This window comes from Sciurus vulgaris (genome assembly GCF_902686455.1).
Source record: "Sciurus vulgaris genome assembly, chromosome: 3".
NCBI lineage: Eukaryota > Metazoa > Chordata > Mammalia > Rodentia > Sciuridae > Sciurus > Sciurus vulgaris.
The window spans coordinates 109,396,543-109,413,475 of record NC_136463.1 but is presented as its reverse complement, the minus strand read 5'-3'; the positions used below and the strand labels follow the sequence as shown (position 1 = coordinate 109,413,475).

At 33.0% G+C, this 16,933-nt stretch overlaps 1 protein-coding gene across 3 annotated transcripts in view; it reads right to left on the bottom strand.

Moving 5' to 3' along the window:
• GALNT13 (polypeptide N-acetylgalactosaminyltransferase 13) overlaps positions 1–16,933 on the bottom strand; it is a 563,464-nt gene that overhangs the window by 67,386 nt on the left and 479,145 nt on the right. For all 3 annotated transcript variants that reach the window (XM_079134478.1, XM_079134477.1, XM_079134476.1), the window contains one exon: positions 3,007–3,146. In XM_079134478.1, the coding sequence (XP_078990604.1) occupies positions 3,007–3,146 (140 nt within the window). The remainder of the gene's footprint in view (positions 1–3,006; positions 3,147–16,933) is intronic.

Here is a 16,933-nt window from a genome sequence, read left to right as displayed (position 1 = left end):
GCTGGTTTTAAAGTGGAAAACTACAGAATGTTAATATCCCAGAAACTTCAAAACTTAATATATCTTATATTTTTAAAATTTATTGGGTTTTTAATACAATAGTCCATAGCATGCCATATAGCTCAGGTAATCCAGCTTTAATTTCTACTGATTTTCTTTACCTGTTTGATTATGTCTTTTCATCCTCTCCCCATTTTAGTAGAATGACTTTATTTGGCTTTGCATCCTCAGCATATCACACAGGATTCACCTCAAGCCCTTATTTAATAAATGCATTTAAAATGAATGAATGTAATAAAATAAACTATTTTCTCCTTTCAGTTCTGACAGAACAGTGAGTTTTACAATCAAACTAGCAGGTTTTTGAATCCTGACTTCTGTAGTTAACTAGCTATGCGACCTACAAGTCAGTCATACAACCTTTCTTTGTCTCTGTTTCCTCATTAAATGGGGGAGAAATAACAAAACCGGTCATGGAGCTGTCAGTTTTTTTTTGTTTGTTTTTTGTTTTTTTTTTTTTGGTATTAAACTCAGAGGTGCTTTACCAGTGAGTCTCATCTCCAGTCCTTTTTTTCTTTTATTTAGAGACAGGGTTTTAGTAAGTTGCTTAGAGCCTGGCTAAGTTGCTAAGGCTGGCTTTGAATCTGAGATTCTACTGCTTCGGTCTCCCAAGCACTGGTGTGCAGCACTGGTGTGCAGCACCATGCCCAGCTATTGTCACTTTTAAATAACATAAATCATTAAAAGCATTCAGAACAATTTTTAGCATAGTAAGACATTGTTAAATGATAGCTGTAATTATTACAGTAACTATAGATACTGGGGTTGCTACCACTTCTTACCAGGCATGATATTAGATGCTCTGGCTTCAGCCACCACTATATGCCTGCTTTATTACCTCTATTCTTCTGACAGAGCTTCTGAGAAGATACCTAGTGCTACTTGGGTTGGATGTGAGGTCAGAGTTTGAAACCTCCTCTGCCTGATTCCAGGCCCTGGGATTTCCCTAATAACCCATGCTCCTCTTCAGTGTGTGTCTCAGATATCCTGAAAGACTCAATCTTTCTTTAAAAAAATTTTTCCCAAAGCAGTTCTACAAATGAAAGAATGGGCATCTTCCTTACGGAAGATAGTTGATTTAAAATCCATAGGTTGTAGAAAGGAAGTTGTCTATACTATATTTAATTCTAAGGAAATCAGCAGGGTTTCCTTGGTACAGTGCAGGAAAGCGTAATGTGGAATTTTTAATTTGGAAGCAAACATCTCATTGTTTCACAGCCTGAATTCTTCTCAGGAGTCATCTAGTGGCCCCAGTGAATTTCCAAAAGTGCTCTCTATTGGTGTCTGTTTTGTTATAGCATTTGGTCACACTAATTTTTTTTTAAGGAGTTATTTACTAATCATTTTTGTCCACTGGCAAAATTGTATTAAAGAACAGAAATGCTCTTTTCTTCTGAGCAAATATAGTGAGGTTCATGGATAGCCAGACTTTTTAATAAAGATATGAGAGCATTAGACATTCTACTAGATCTTCAGTGGGTTAATACAATTAATATGCAAAGAGAATTCTTGTTTAAAATGTTTCTCATGTAATCTGTGCATTGAATCTGAATCCTGGTGAGACTAATGCTAACATGGGGGTACCATACATTAGCAGCAACAATACCCTGGATATAAACAAACAAAATCAATACTCTGAAGCATAGCATTGTTCCATGAATAAAGTCATATATCTAGAAAATGGTCAGTTAATATTATGACACATGAGTTTTTTCACTACATTTTTTGGATTAAAAGTATGAAGCTGAAAGGTTCTGTGGAGAAATATTGACATTGCTAATGAAGAACTAGCGATGTGGTAAATAGGGCATGGATAAGACATATAAAATAGTCATTACAATTAAGCTAGGATTTCATTCCCTTCAAGTATTTGTTTTTTCATTGTTCTCTAGTTATAAATAAGGTATGATTATAAAGTTATAAAGCAGTAGGCAGATGACCAAAAACAGTATTAGACTTAACCATATAAACTTTTAGACACTCTACCATTATGACTTACAAAAATCACAATTTAAATTTAAAGTCTTGTTTAATTAATAATTATTTCCAAAACACATTATATTATTGCTGTTAAAATGCTTTTTATCTGCAGCAATGTTAAATTAGTTGATTCATAAACCTAATTCTTATTAAGTTGGAAATCACCAATATGGAGTACATAATCCATAAAGAAAATAATTCTTATTTTGAAAAATTAAATATGTATTACATAGATCTTTGTATAGTTATGATGAAGTCAGTTATATATTTCTAAATAGAATAAATATTTTGGAAAAGAATAGTGCAGTTCAATGATGGCCAAGCCACTGCTATAATACTATGATACAAGTTTCAGTTTTCTCACTTTCTCATGCATGTACAAAAAATTCTTGAGAGGCTATTATAATTGTCTCATAAGGCAACAGGTTGAACATTGAAACAGATGCAACAATTCAGTCATCTTTTACCAACCCAGACATTAATGCATTTTACAAAAGTATAATCAATGCTAATCATTTCCCTATTTAATTTTATTTTGAAAATACATTTATTTTTTCAAAAACATATTATTTATATTATCATGCAATTGATTATTACATTATTTTTAATGAATTTATGATATTTTTAATTATCAGGTTTGGTTTCAGTACAGTAAATATTTAGTTCACCCACAAAAACAAAAGCTTTTTGGAGTTCACAAAAAAATCTAAAAATATAAGGTTCATATGATCAAAAAGCTTAAAAATATAAAGAAACATGAAAATAGTTCAATCTTAAAAATTTCCTTCACTTTTACAATTCTCTTTGATGAAGATCTGTATGATTATATGAGAAGTCATTTTAGATAAATCTATTTAAAAACCCAAACATTTTATTGATAATGTGAGAAAAAAAATATTGAGCCCTTTAGAAATTGCTCCATTTGCAAAATATATTTATAACTTAACCAAAATAAATGATTCATACCTCACCAAGTGAGTAATAACGTCTTGGGATCTGGGAGTCCGGATAGATGTTTTCTAGATACCAAGAGAAGGGCTTACACTTCAGATTTTCTCTTAGTGTTTTTCTGACTGACACATCTCCATAATCCACTTTAACAACACCTGGAATTTTTCAGAGAAACACAAATCAGTTTATGCTATTTTCATTTTAGCACTTTTCACTCTGTTTGCTTTTCTATCAGTTTTTGTTTTCTATTTTTAAGATTTCATCAAATTCAATTGCAAGTGCAGCTGAATTTTCTTACTACACATCCAATTAGCATGTGAAATAGATTCAAAAACAGTTCTTTCATTGGTTATGACTTTTCATATGCAAATATTTATCATCAACTACTTGTAGTTCTTAAGTTGAATAATTAATCAACTAAATGTAAATTGGTATTAATTTAGTATCTCATAATCAAAGTTTAACAGAACTATGCAAAATGGTATCTCTTTTTCTTTAAAAAAATTCAATGTTTTTGCTAATCTTTATATTTTTCCTAAAATCTGTTCACCATCTGTAAATTTTATGAGAAATTTATATAAATATGATACAATAAACTGTACATATGTGGTCTAGCTTTCACTTTTTTTCTTAAACTTTTATCTATGTTTACTATAGACTTGCTTTTTAATTATTGATTATTGTTCCTCTTGTATTTTATGGGTTATTGCAAGCTACCTTAAGTTCTTGGAAAAATTAGTCAATAAATAAGCATGGAGAAACTAACATAAATCAATGTGCAGGCATATACTCCCATATGTATGTTAAAGTTGCTTAATTTTTTCATATAGAGTAGCAGAATATTTGAAAATAAATATATTCATAAAATAATATTTTTGTAGACAAATAAAGCAATAACATTATTAATTTTATGTAAATCATACCATGGTAACATTTGCTTATTATTACAAATGTAAAAGTGACATAAATACCTGACAAGAGAAAAATTATTTCCTAGATTATTCTGAAGAAAATTCAATGTTAGATCATTTTTTTTTAAGTCCAGTAAGCAACCAGGCACAGGCACAGAAAAAAAAAAATGACCCAGTATTTAGGATATCCAGAACAAGCAGTAGAGTGACAAAATCACTCAGTAAAATACACAGCTATTGTTTTGACAACTTAAATGTCTGTAGCTAATCTCATTATTAGTACACTACAGCACCACCTTTTCATAAGCTCCACTTCTTTTATTTCTTGAAAAATTTTTGTTTTTCAAAATTAAATTCTGTAATGTAGTTAAACAGCACTCTTGATAATGCTTAAACAGCAAAACCATTTCCTTCCAAAAGAAAATATTGATCTCTTCAGCTGGTGTTTAGACAAAACCAGAAAGGTCTTTGGCCCTTTTTAAATGAATAAACATTTGCTTGCAAAAGTTTTCTATCCAGAACTTTCAGTCTGGGGTGCAACCTTCAAATGAAGAGGCTCAAAAACAATTTTGTATTTTGATCCCTAAAAGAATATACTGTGTTGAGTGTTATGACAACTGAAATGAGCTAACAGTCCTCCAAATTATACATAAAGAAATGCCACTGGGTCTAGAAAAGAAATAGCATGTAGTCTCAGAGGATTTAATCCAACAGTTAAGTTTACTGTTCTAGTTCCATTTTTGAGGTGAATAAATTTCATTGAAATGGCTTATTTAATAACAGCATTCTCCCTTTTTCAGCCTGTTAAGATTTAGTCCTGGCTTAAAATTTTTTTTCCTAGGCATGTTTTATGCGTAGTTTTCTGACAGGAAGTCATGTTGGAAGATTCATCTGCACATCATTTGACAGTGGTACAAAGAAAACATTAATTGCTCACCTTGGAATTGGCAGTGGGCAGTTGGTGGAGAATCAGAAATTATTGAGGAAAGGTAAAGCCTTCTTGCCCTGCCATACCTATGCCACCCCTTTGCACTGGCACTCAAACTTGGATTTTTGTCTTAATCTCAATTATAGTAAATGCACAACAATATTGTGGTCTTATTTCAAGATTTTGATGAAAATGTTTTCTTCCTCCAGGATCCCTATTCTCCCATTCAGAAGTGAAATATTATGAAAAGACAGCAGGGCTAACCAAACACTCCATAGAGGTCACATTTGCCAGGCCCCTGCAGTTTAGGTAAGGGCATCTGACTAGTCCCGGTCGATGAACTGTGGGGGAAATGGACATAGTCACTTCCAGTCTTAAAAATAGAAGAGCAGCTGTGAGAGTTGCAGGTCTCTTTCCCTCTTCTACAAGGACTGGGAGGCCTCGTATCCCTGTGTGCGCAACTACAAGACAGCAGAACCTTTTTCCTGCATGATTTAGTTGACTGTGAGGCAGATCTGGAACTAGCCTAGAAAAACTGTCTTACTTGTTTTCCAAACTTTTATTCCCAACCCAAACTTCCCCCAAATAGTTTTTCAATTGTTTATGTAACAGTTTTACTGGACTATCCAATAGGTATCTCAAATATGGCAAATCTAAAATCTGATTCTATGATATGTTCCATCTCCAAGGTTCTCCACTTCCATGATAAGCTCAAATATCCACCAATTTTGACAGGGCAAAACCATACATGTTCTCCTTACCTCACACCCACATTTGTAATTCATTAACAATTGCCACTAGCTATTTCTTCCCAGCATATCTTTAGCCCTCTGGGGCTGTCACACTGGTCCTAACCTCTCTCATCTCTTAGATGAGCAAGGCAATAGCATCCCAACTAGCACCCTCAACACTTTACATTTCTCCATCTATCTTTTATTCACTGATGCGCACTCAATAGACAATATATTTAAAATACAAATCAAATCATGTTACTTCCCTGCTCTAAAGCTTCCAGTGATTTTCCATTGTACTGAGAATAATTAAACATTTCTTAATGATTGCCTGGAGAGCCTCCATTGAAATGGCTCTTGACTATCTCTCTGAATTCATTATTGTTTTGCTTTCCTTCTACACACCAAGCTCATTTCTAATTCAAGGTTGTGTAATTATCTATCTGTCTAGACTAGTATTACTTTGGAACTTTCATGAATTGTCCTTTACTTGTTCCAAGACTTTCCTTGAACGTTACTTTTCCAGGTTTACCCTGATCCTATCTAAGTTGATTCTTTTCTTGCATTATCCTTGGTCATTTTCTATCTAATTTACTTAATTCTTCTCCATGGCACTTATGTATGCCTAATATTATATTACAGATTAATTTGCTCAGTTCCTTCATAACAAGATTCAGAACAAATTATTTTATCTCTTGAAGTTTAAGACATCTTATTGAAAATACCTTGCAATATATTGTGAATACTAGATACTGTCTGAAAAACGTCTACTACAGTGATGGAATATAAAAATTGCTTAATATCTAGTATATATTATAATTGATGTCTCTTGTTTTTGCATGCCTGATATCCATCTGATAAAAGCATGAGTCTTCTTTGAGTAGCCATCCCTCCCTGACTTTCAGTTTGAGTGGGGCTGGTCTCATTCCCCTCCCTATCCTTTCAGCTTCATCTAAGTGTAAGACTAAGTTCACATTACTAGAGAGTCTTGTTAAAATGAAAATTCTCATTTGGTGGGTCTGGGGAGGGTCTTTCAGTCTGCATTTCTTTCTTTCTTTTTTTTTTCTGTGCTGGGGATTGGACCCAGGATCTTGTGCTTCCAAGACAAGCACTCTACCAACTGAGCTACATCCCCAGCCCTTCAGTCTGCATTTCTGATAAACTCCTAGAGGATGTTGCTCAGACCAGAATATGATTAGCACTCAAGACAACAGGAGCATTCCATTTATCAATCTTACATCCAACCAGATAGTAATGATTAACTCTGCGATGGGCCTGTGAGAATCTAATACAAGGTTAGTCCAAGAAGTTGTTGGGACTATTAGGAATTCGAAACTCTATTTCCTCTGGAATTGGTATCTGCAAAGGTGATTTAAATCTGAAGCTTATGGAGCTACCATATAGAGAAGACCTTAGGCAGTGACACCAATGAAGGAGTAAGGTAAATAACCAGAAGTGGGGAGACAGGGGTGGGGAGAGAAATTCAGCCCAGAGGTTAAATCGTGATTAATTCTGTCAATATTTGGTATAGTTCAACTATATATGCAAGGCACTTATTCTAGATACTTTGGATATATTTATGAATAAACACAATAAACTGCCTTCCTCTATGGATTTTATATTCTACCAAGGAGAGACAAAAATAAATAGTAATATATTCGGAGGTGATACATGCTATGGCAAAAAAAGACTTCGACAAGGAAGCAGGATTACAGCTGAAGGAATCTTAATATATTATTACTTTTGCAAAGACAATTTATAAAAGTTGACTGTTTCTAATGCAAGTCTTTCAATGAGACTTACAAAAACCTTAAAAGGTTTTGATGATGAGATAAAAATTTATAATAAGAAAAAAGGGCATTTTAATTAACTCTAGATTTATGGTTTGATTAATAGAAAAATGATAATACTTATGGGTGGTTATATTTTATTTAATAACCTTTTATTCATCATCTTTAAACACATTGCATGGTAGTATTAAGCTCATATATTTAGAGCAATCATGTTTTAAATTTTAAATATCTATTAGATGGAAGATCATAATTTTCCACGTTGGGTTCTTCCCTAGTAGAGACCTAGTAAGTCTAAGAATTCTAGTTTCATATTATCAAGGTATATGAAGATTGCATGTTAAAACTTACCATCTAATGTACAAGAGTATATTTTGCAGAATAACTTAAAGTGAAGAAAAGGGGAAATTATTTTCCTTTTATAAAGAATGCTTAATAAATCAATTCCACATCTAATAGACAAAATATAATTCATATATTAAAATAACTGTCAATATAAGAATATGAAAATGTAATAGAAACCTAAAAGTACGTATATTATACTGCCAATAAAAGTAACTCAAATGGAAATAAATGAAACAGCAAAAAGCTGAGAAAAATAAAAACAGTACCTTCCTTTTGCTATTCAAAAAACAAATTGATACAAAGAACTAAGAAATCTCCCACTCTTTTTAAGCATAAGTCAAAACTATGGAGCTAATCATACATATTTTTATATAAGTGATACGATATTAATACATTTGCATATTATAAAATGCAAATATATAAACAGCCATACTGTTTAAACTAAGAATCTATTTATTTATTTATTTTTGGTACCAGGGATTGAACTCAGGGGTGTTCAACCACTGAGCCACATACCCAACCACTTTTATGTTTTTATTTAGAAACAGAATCTTGATGAGTTGCTTGGGGCCTTGCTAAATTGCTGAGGCTGGCTTTTAGCTCAATCCTCCTGCCTCAATCTCCTGAGCTGCTGGGATTACAAGCGTGCCACTGTGCCTGGCTAAGAATTTATTTATTTATTTTTTTATCCATTCATCTGTTGAAGGGCATCTAGGTTGGTTCCACAATCTAGCTATTGTGAATTGAGATGCTATAAACATTGATGTGGCTGCGTTTTCTTTTGGGGGGGGGGTACATCTTTTCATCTCTATGGTTGTACACAATGTAGAGTCATACCATTCGTGTAATCATACATGTACATAGGGTAATGTTGTCTGTCTCATTCCACCATTTTTCATACCCCCATCCCCTCCTCCCTCTCATTTCCCTGTACATAATCTAAAGTTCCTCCATTATTCTCTCACCCCCCACCCTCCCCACCTCCATTATATGTCATCATCCACTTATCAGGGAAAACATTGGGCCTTTGGTTTTTTGGGATTGGCTTATTTCACTTAGTATGATACTCTCCAGTTCCATCCATTTATCTGCAAATGCCATAATATTCTTCTTCTTTATGGCTGAATAACATTCCATTGTGTATAAAAAATTATTTTTTGATACTTTCTAAATTTAACATAAGTAGAAAATCATCCTTCGTTCTATTATTTGCTCTGAATAATTTTCCTCAGAATCTTTATGAATAAAGATGTATACTTTTTCCACAAAAGTAATAATAACAAAAAGCCATTTTAAAGCCAACTAGTGATTATTGAATTCTATACTATCTAATTACTATACATATCAGAAATTAAGTGGATTACTTGGAATTTTTGTTGTTTTTAAAAATTTAATTTACCTTTTCAATCCATTATTTAATTCGTCCATCCTCTACATGCATACAAATTACCTGGGTACCTAAACTCTCATTAGGACCTCACTAAACAAGACTGCATAACAGGCTGGTGGCCCATCTCAGCTAATAATACACAGTGATTATCTATTGAATATATCATTTACTGTTTTACTTCGATTTTATTTTAATGGAATAAGAATGAGATAATGAACTTTACAAAGGTCATATCTTCTGTGGAAGCTGAACCAAATGTCAGATAACTTCATAGTTTACTTAATTCTGTCTGATATAGTTGAAAGAACAGGTCCGGAAGCTGAATTTTCTACATAGTTACCTCAAACTTCAGTTCAATTTGACATAAAAGATCTTATATTCAACTGCTTGGTTTCAAATCAAAGAGCATATGGGAAATAAGGAAACTAAATATGAATAGTAACATTTTAAAATAAAGGTCAATTTGACATCATTTGAGGAAAATGGAGTATAAAATCTACACTCTTCAGGAAATTATTCCAAGTCGAGAAATTCAGGGCAGTACTGAACACCCTTCAGCTCCAGCAGCAAGTGTCTGCAGTCACCTGCTCCCTAACTCACATATTTTATGGAAATTGCAAAAAAATATTAATGTACTCATACTGCTATCTACTTGTGTCCATTCTGTTTTCATTTTATTGATTTCATTTTTGTCCCAGTAGAAAGGAAATATTTGCATGCCATTTATTTATAAATATTTCTTAAATTTCTCTAATTTTCAAGGATGAATTATAATTATACATAATAGTGGAGTTATATTTCATATTTGTACATGAATATCACATAATTTTATCACTCACATTAAAATTATTTGAAAAGAATATATTCATTGCAGATAACACTAAATCGTAAATAAACATAAAATAGTTTAGTCACCTGTAATATGTCTATATTTATCTTACAGTAATGCTTTTTCTAAACTTCTTTATATAGATAGATACTTTTTTTTGCAAAAATTGATTCATAATATAATATACATTTGCAACCTGCTTTTTCCTAGCAGACTGTGTCATGAACACTTGCAAGGATAAATGAACTCTTCTGAAACTTTAATATATTTTAAGGTATACACTGAGTCTTCAAGAGAATATTTTGATAAACATTTCAATTGTACATATTAATGGGGTTCCATATTATATCAACACTAGCATAAAGAATGCACTGATAAAATTCAGTCACCCTTTATCCACCCTTCCCAACTGTCCAACCTCTTGTAACTTCTATTCAATGTTTCTATAGCATTCTATTTCACAAGTTTGTCATAATTCATTTAATCAGTCCACTATAGATGAATATTCATTTCTAATTTTAGATCTCATAATCAATAAATACCTTTGTACTTTTTTTATTTTACCCTTATTTCATTAAAATAATTTCTAGAAGCAAGATATTCTGATAACTCATAGTCTTAAGGCTTAAAAATATGTACAGTAACTCCTCCATATCCATTGAGCTGTGGATTCTATAAACAGCATTATACATTAGTTCTTCATTCATCAGCAAATGAATAATTTCATTCTTCTTTGCAGTTTAATAAAACTCCATTCTTTCTATATTTCTCATCTTCTTTATCCACTCATCTCTTGATGAGCACTCTTGATACAAGTAAATTTGGTGTATTTATTGCAAATACTTAAATTTTAGAGATTTTTTTGTAATGTAAAACGTTTTATCTTTAATGTTGCAAATAAAAATCTTCTTCTCTGCCCTTGATATGATACTTACAAATGACTTTGATATTGAGATAGCAAAATGTCCAACTATATCTTTTATTTAATAATATAAACACAAATAAAATGTAAAAACGTTTTACTTCATATTATTTTCATTAATTTCATCATCATATCTTTTTTACTTTCACTATTTTTTCTCATATATATAAAAAATACATCTTTGAAATGATTCATTTATTTCCGTTTGCTTTGGTTAAGCAGATCTCTAATAAATATTAAAGCTTAAAACCTATAGGCATTATAAATTTTATGTAGAATCAACTTAATATAATATAGTACTGTATATTTAGACATTACTCTCTGTAAAATCTAAATGAGAATTTGATATTATGCTATTAGTTCACTGCAGATCAAAGGAAGAATAAGATAGTTTTCCAAAACTTTCAGTTGTACTAGCTTTTTTTGTTGTTCTGAGGTCTTGGACTATTGCCTCATGCAACAATGTTTTGTTTTATAAGATATCTCAAGAGCAATTTTTTGAATGAACTCAGAAACAGGAAAAACAGTGCTTGTCCTCAGTAACTTATTTATTTTCATCTTACAAACACTTCTAACTTTATAACTGAAGTGTCTTTCTACAGGCTATCCAGTGTACCACATGAATTTAGAATATTATCTCACAGCATGTTTAAAATAAGACAAATATTCATTCATTTAGCCAAGGCATGAAACCATAATATAGCATGGTGTTGGCACAAGAGTTAAAATATGATGTAAGGGATTTTGTTTCTAAAGTAAACACATTTGTATATCCTTTCTCATTAAATATCCCTATTATCTCTTATTTAAGGATGAAATTGAAGCATGCATGTAATTCCAGCAACTCAGGAGGCTGAGACAGGATAATCACAAGATGGAGACCAGTCCCTGCAACTTAGCAAGACCCCTAACAACTTAGCAAGACCCTGTTTCAAAAATAAAAAGTAAAAATTAAAAAAAAAAAAACAACACAGGACTGGGAATGTAGCTCAGAGGTAAAGTGCCCCCGGGTTCAAATCCTAGTACAAAAAAAAAAAAAAAAAGAAATGAAATTGAGACTTGTTTGCATAAGTTGCTTAAGTTGTCTATAGAAAAAGCAGAAAATATTATAATTATTCCAGTGGCAGGGTTAGAAGTCACTCACTTCTTTCTACTATCAAAATCTGTGCTCTTTCTTACAATACTTGAATGGGGTCATAAAACTTGAGAAAGATGGAAATAGCTCCACAAAGAAATCTTTCTCTGAGTGGTGGCACTAAACATGATGCTGATCATCCTTCAAAGGATGGGAACCACTTGGCAAATTCTCTCTGTCTTGACAGATCAATGTGATGATTCAAGATCCTGACAAACTTGAATTCCTAGAAATAAACAATAGTACTATATGATGTAACTGGAATTTCCTGTATTGGCTTGACAATTAAACATAAGCAAGGATATTTCACTGTGTAATTGACTGAGGAATCAAAATACGTCCATAAAGTGCCTCACAAATTATGTACTATAATTACTTGTTCTGCAGAATGCTAGATTTAATTGTTTCTTCAGTTCTAAGACACATATTATAACGTCTCTGAAGCAGTGATGGAGTTTACAATGTCATTTTATAATTGTTGCTCAGGAGAAAGCACTCATACTTTGGTAGCTACTGCCTGAACATGTACAATTTTTTTTTTCTTTTTTGTAGAATCACTAGCCAATTATAGTTTCTATAATTAGTTAATGGCTATTAAAATTGATGGACAAGTAAATGCATCCTGATCTTTAAAAACCTTCCTTTGATTCCTTCTGGTAAAATCAAGAAAGCGCCAAGATAAAAATTTGTTGAATGGTTTCAAGAACTTGGAATAAAATCTTAGAGATAAAATGACTTATCATTTTAAGAAATTCTACACTGTCAACCACCTGACAGCAGGCAGAATGATACTGGATGGAAAACACATACACACCTGTACATTTTTCTGAAATGTCAGGCTTCAAATGTGAAGTAGCTTGATCAATTATTTTAATTATTTAAAAATATTTATGCATGTACAAAAATAACATCTGATAAAAAAACTGCATCTGCATAACTTTATGTCTAAAAGATTTTATTTAGCAGGTATACTATAATTCTAGGTGAAAAGGGAGTTTTGTGTTGTTTTTAGACTGGGAACATTTTTTTATTGTTATATTGCAAAATGGTGATCTTGCACATGGTGGCAATTTAGATCAGACACAGTAAGTAAACATCATAATCTTGCCAAATTGTAATGGTCACAAAAAACAAAGTTGAGTAGGTATTTTCCCTGCAGGACTTCTCAGAACTTACTACGCTAATATGCACTGTGAACAGCCAAAGTAGATAGCATTTCCTAAACTTATTTGCCCTTTTCCAGAATTTGAAACAATGCTTCTTTGAATTAGAGAAATGAAGTCTCTTTGTATTTTCTATATCTAACCAAGGATATAAGTCACAAGATACAAACTGATCCCATAAGGGAAAAACTTCGGTAGAAAAAAATAGCTATTTCTAATTTTTTCCAAACGTTTCCATTAGTGAGTTTTTATCATTTGATATTAATTAAACCAAGAATATGGTTGTCAGGAGCAGGGGTTGAATTATGGGTCTTGAACTGTCCTGTAACAGAGGCAATGACTCTCTTGGGAACTCTCCCTGCGGAGGCGTGGATTTGAGAGTGCCCAGTTGCTATGGTGACACTTTGTTCAATAGGAGGTTCTGTTCCAGTCACAGAGCTATTCAGTTCTTGACCTTGAGGTTCAGACACCAGCTGCTTGAAAGTAGAGAGTTACAGGCACAAGCTGATAATCGGGTTGCTCATACTCATGACCTTAGTTCTGCTTACTTTGAAGAAACTTTCTCACAATAAATCCTTTTGATGTTTAAACCTATATAATAAACGTGTCATCATTTCCCTATCAAGGTTTAGTGATCCGTTGGGCCCCCCCGCTTTTCCTCTATTTGTGTGTCTATTTGTCTTTTCTCCCTCCCCTCACAGCCAGGTCTGAGAATCTGAATTAATGGCCGGGCAGGACATGGCAAATGGTAGTAAGTACACACAGATATTTGTTGATGTGTGTATTTACATTAGGTTCCCAAAACAACATCTACTCCTGTAGACATTTTCTCAATATTAGATGAACTACTTTGTATGGCACATGCTCTGTTCTTTTATTTTATTTCATTCTCTCATTCTCTCCTGTATATGTGTATATAAAAATATGTCTGTGTATATTTTCATGACTTGCTATTTCATGACTAGATACATCATGAATTGCTATTTAATACTTACTGAAATGTCTGGATTTATTTAGATTTATTTTTTAATAATCATAATACATAGATATAAACATATAGATTCGTAAACAGAAATGAGTATATCTGAAGTTTGACTCCAAAGTGTTGGTTAGGTAGTTGGTAATAAGGAATATCATAATAATAATTTTTGATTTGGTTTTAAAGGACATTGTTCCAGTTTGAATTTTATAAAAATTCTTTAATCCAAATCCAATAAGGAAATCTGATTGTGCTTTTTTTGACTCATGAGTTATTAAGGTAAAAAACTAGTATAACTCAGACAGACTACTGCAAATTGGTTGTCACATTTTATTAACTCAGGTAACAGCTGAGATTATATTATGGAACGAACACATTAACTCAAAACTAAAGAAATCAGTACTAAACTTGGTGAGTTCTTCACTGTTCATGTTAATGGACTCTTAAATGTATGGTAAATACTTTTCCCAACAGAAATGTTTAAATGATTTAAAAATTTTTATTTATGCCATAATAGGAAAAGTTACAAATGTAAGTAGATATGTTAAAGGGAAACTTTGAACACATCAGTTTATTTAGAAACTGGTTTCATTGCTTAGGTTTGAATTCTGCTCTGCCATATAGTTTGGCAATGGTATGGCAATTGATGTAACCTCATAAGGTCTCAATATCTTCCCCTATTACATGGACATAATAATAACACTTTACTCTGAGTATTATTTTGATTATTAAATGAGTTAATGAGCAAAACACTTAGGCAGGACTCGATGCGTGGCAAGGGCTCATTGAATGTTACTGATAAAGTTTGTTGTTTTAAAGTGAATGAGAATATTAAGAGGCAGGCATACACTTTCCTAACAGAGGAGCAGGCTAGTCGTTTTTAAGCCTGTGCACTTCTGTTGTCTGTTAGCTGAATGGTGGGCAAAACCAATCACTTACTTTGACCTAGATGCCCTTTCAACTAGAGGCACACCATAGATCACTTTCAAGACTTCTTGGATCTGTACTCCTGCTGCTATCATTTAGGTCTCAATGGAAGGATTTTTCTACTCCAAATATCTAATAAAAATAAAGCAGAAGCTCCACACCTTTCTGCATTTGCCATTTTTCCCGCATACATTTGTGCACCAGGGTGATTCTGACCACACATTCTGCCTCACATTAACAACAATAGCACCACACCACAAATTTCACAATCACAGTCTCTCCGTTAAGACACACCAATAAGCACAGCAGGAATTATTATAAAAGAAGAACAAAAAGCTGTTTTGAAAAGCATGTTGATTCTGTGAACAACCAATTGTAAATTTATTCTTGGGCTCCATTGTCAACCAATTTCCCCCATCTGTCCTAAACTAAAATAAATGAATAAGCTGGAAAAGGCTATAGGAGAGCCATTAGTCACCCCCAGGGACACCATGCACCATTACTGTGGCACAATCAATGACACAAATTTCAATAAGCATGAATTTGGCTGATGCTTTTTGGAAATGCTGGAGTAACATTCTGCTCCTGGGTTTCCCATGCAGTATTTATCTTCTTTTAGCACTGTCATGTCAAATAACAGAAACTGAAAACAAAATTTATTTATTACATATATAAGATAGAGTTCACAAAGCAGACTCAACACTGCTGGGCAGGAGAAGTTCTCAGCAGTTACTAAATAAAGTCAATATTCAGTCATGATGAAAAGAAGCCAACTGTGTCAGCTGCACTATTATGATGCTAATACTCTCCTACATGATGGTCTAATTCTCTACTGCATAAGAATTCTAACATTCCTTTCTTCTTTTTTAGAGATTGCATTTTCCTGAAGATGTCCTTGGCCTAGGACTGGACTAATATTTAATTTAGCCAACGCTTTGGGCCCATAGGAGGATTGGGCAGCTCAAGAGGAGGGAAGGATGCCAATGTCTTGAAAGTAGGATATATTTAATGCAGTTTTTGTTTGGTTGGTTGAGGGTTTGATTTGTGTAGTGGAAACAAGTACATTTTGAATTACAACATGCCTGGGATATTCAAATGTATAGACTCAAATGTATAGAACATCAGGAGTGTTTCTTAAAATACATGTGACTCACAAATGTTCATTGACATTCTTATATCATTTGTCCCGTCCTCTGATTTTACCTGTTGAAAATAAGCCACTCCTCCATAACCACTGACCAAGATGAAGAGGGAAATGAAGGCAAAGGAGGAGGAGAAGGAGGAGGAGGAGGAGGAAAATTTCAATGCATTAGAAGTTTACTCATTAGTAATAGTATAAAATCACAAAATCGCATCAAAATTCTGTCTGTGTTAGGAATGACCTTTCGTAGATGAAAAACCTGGGTCTTGGAAACTTGATTGGACCTGGTTGAAGTGGCACAGTAAATGAAAGATCTTGCCCTGGAACCTAGGATTCCTGACTTCAGGTCAGTGCCCTGAACATCTGTTCCCCACAACATGTTTGTTTCTCATTTTATGTTGTAAACTGTGCTGGGGGTGTTGGGATACAATACTGAACAACAACCACATATAGTTTCTTCGGTCATCAACTTAATCTGTACTTATATAATCAAGCAACACAAATGAAAATCAACAATAGTAATGACAAATGAATCTGAGAGATATAGGGTACAGAAGTGTAGGATAGGTAAATGCTCCTCTGGTGGTAAGGGAGAGACAGGTCAGGATAGGCTGTCTGAGGAAGTGACCTTTGAGCTGAGATCCGGGTAAGTAAGATGACGTACACAGGGGAGCAGGGGGTATGATGGGAAAGGTCACCCAGTTTTGTTGTTTGGGGACATATTGATAAAATATTGTTTTTCTTTGGCATT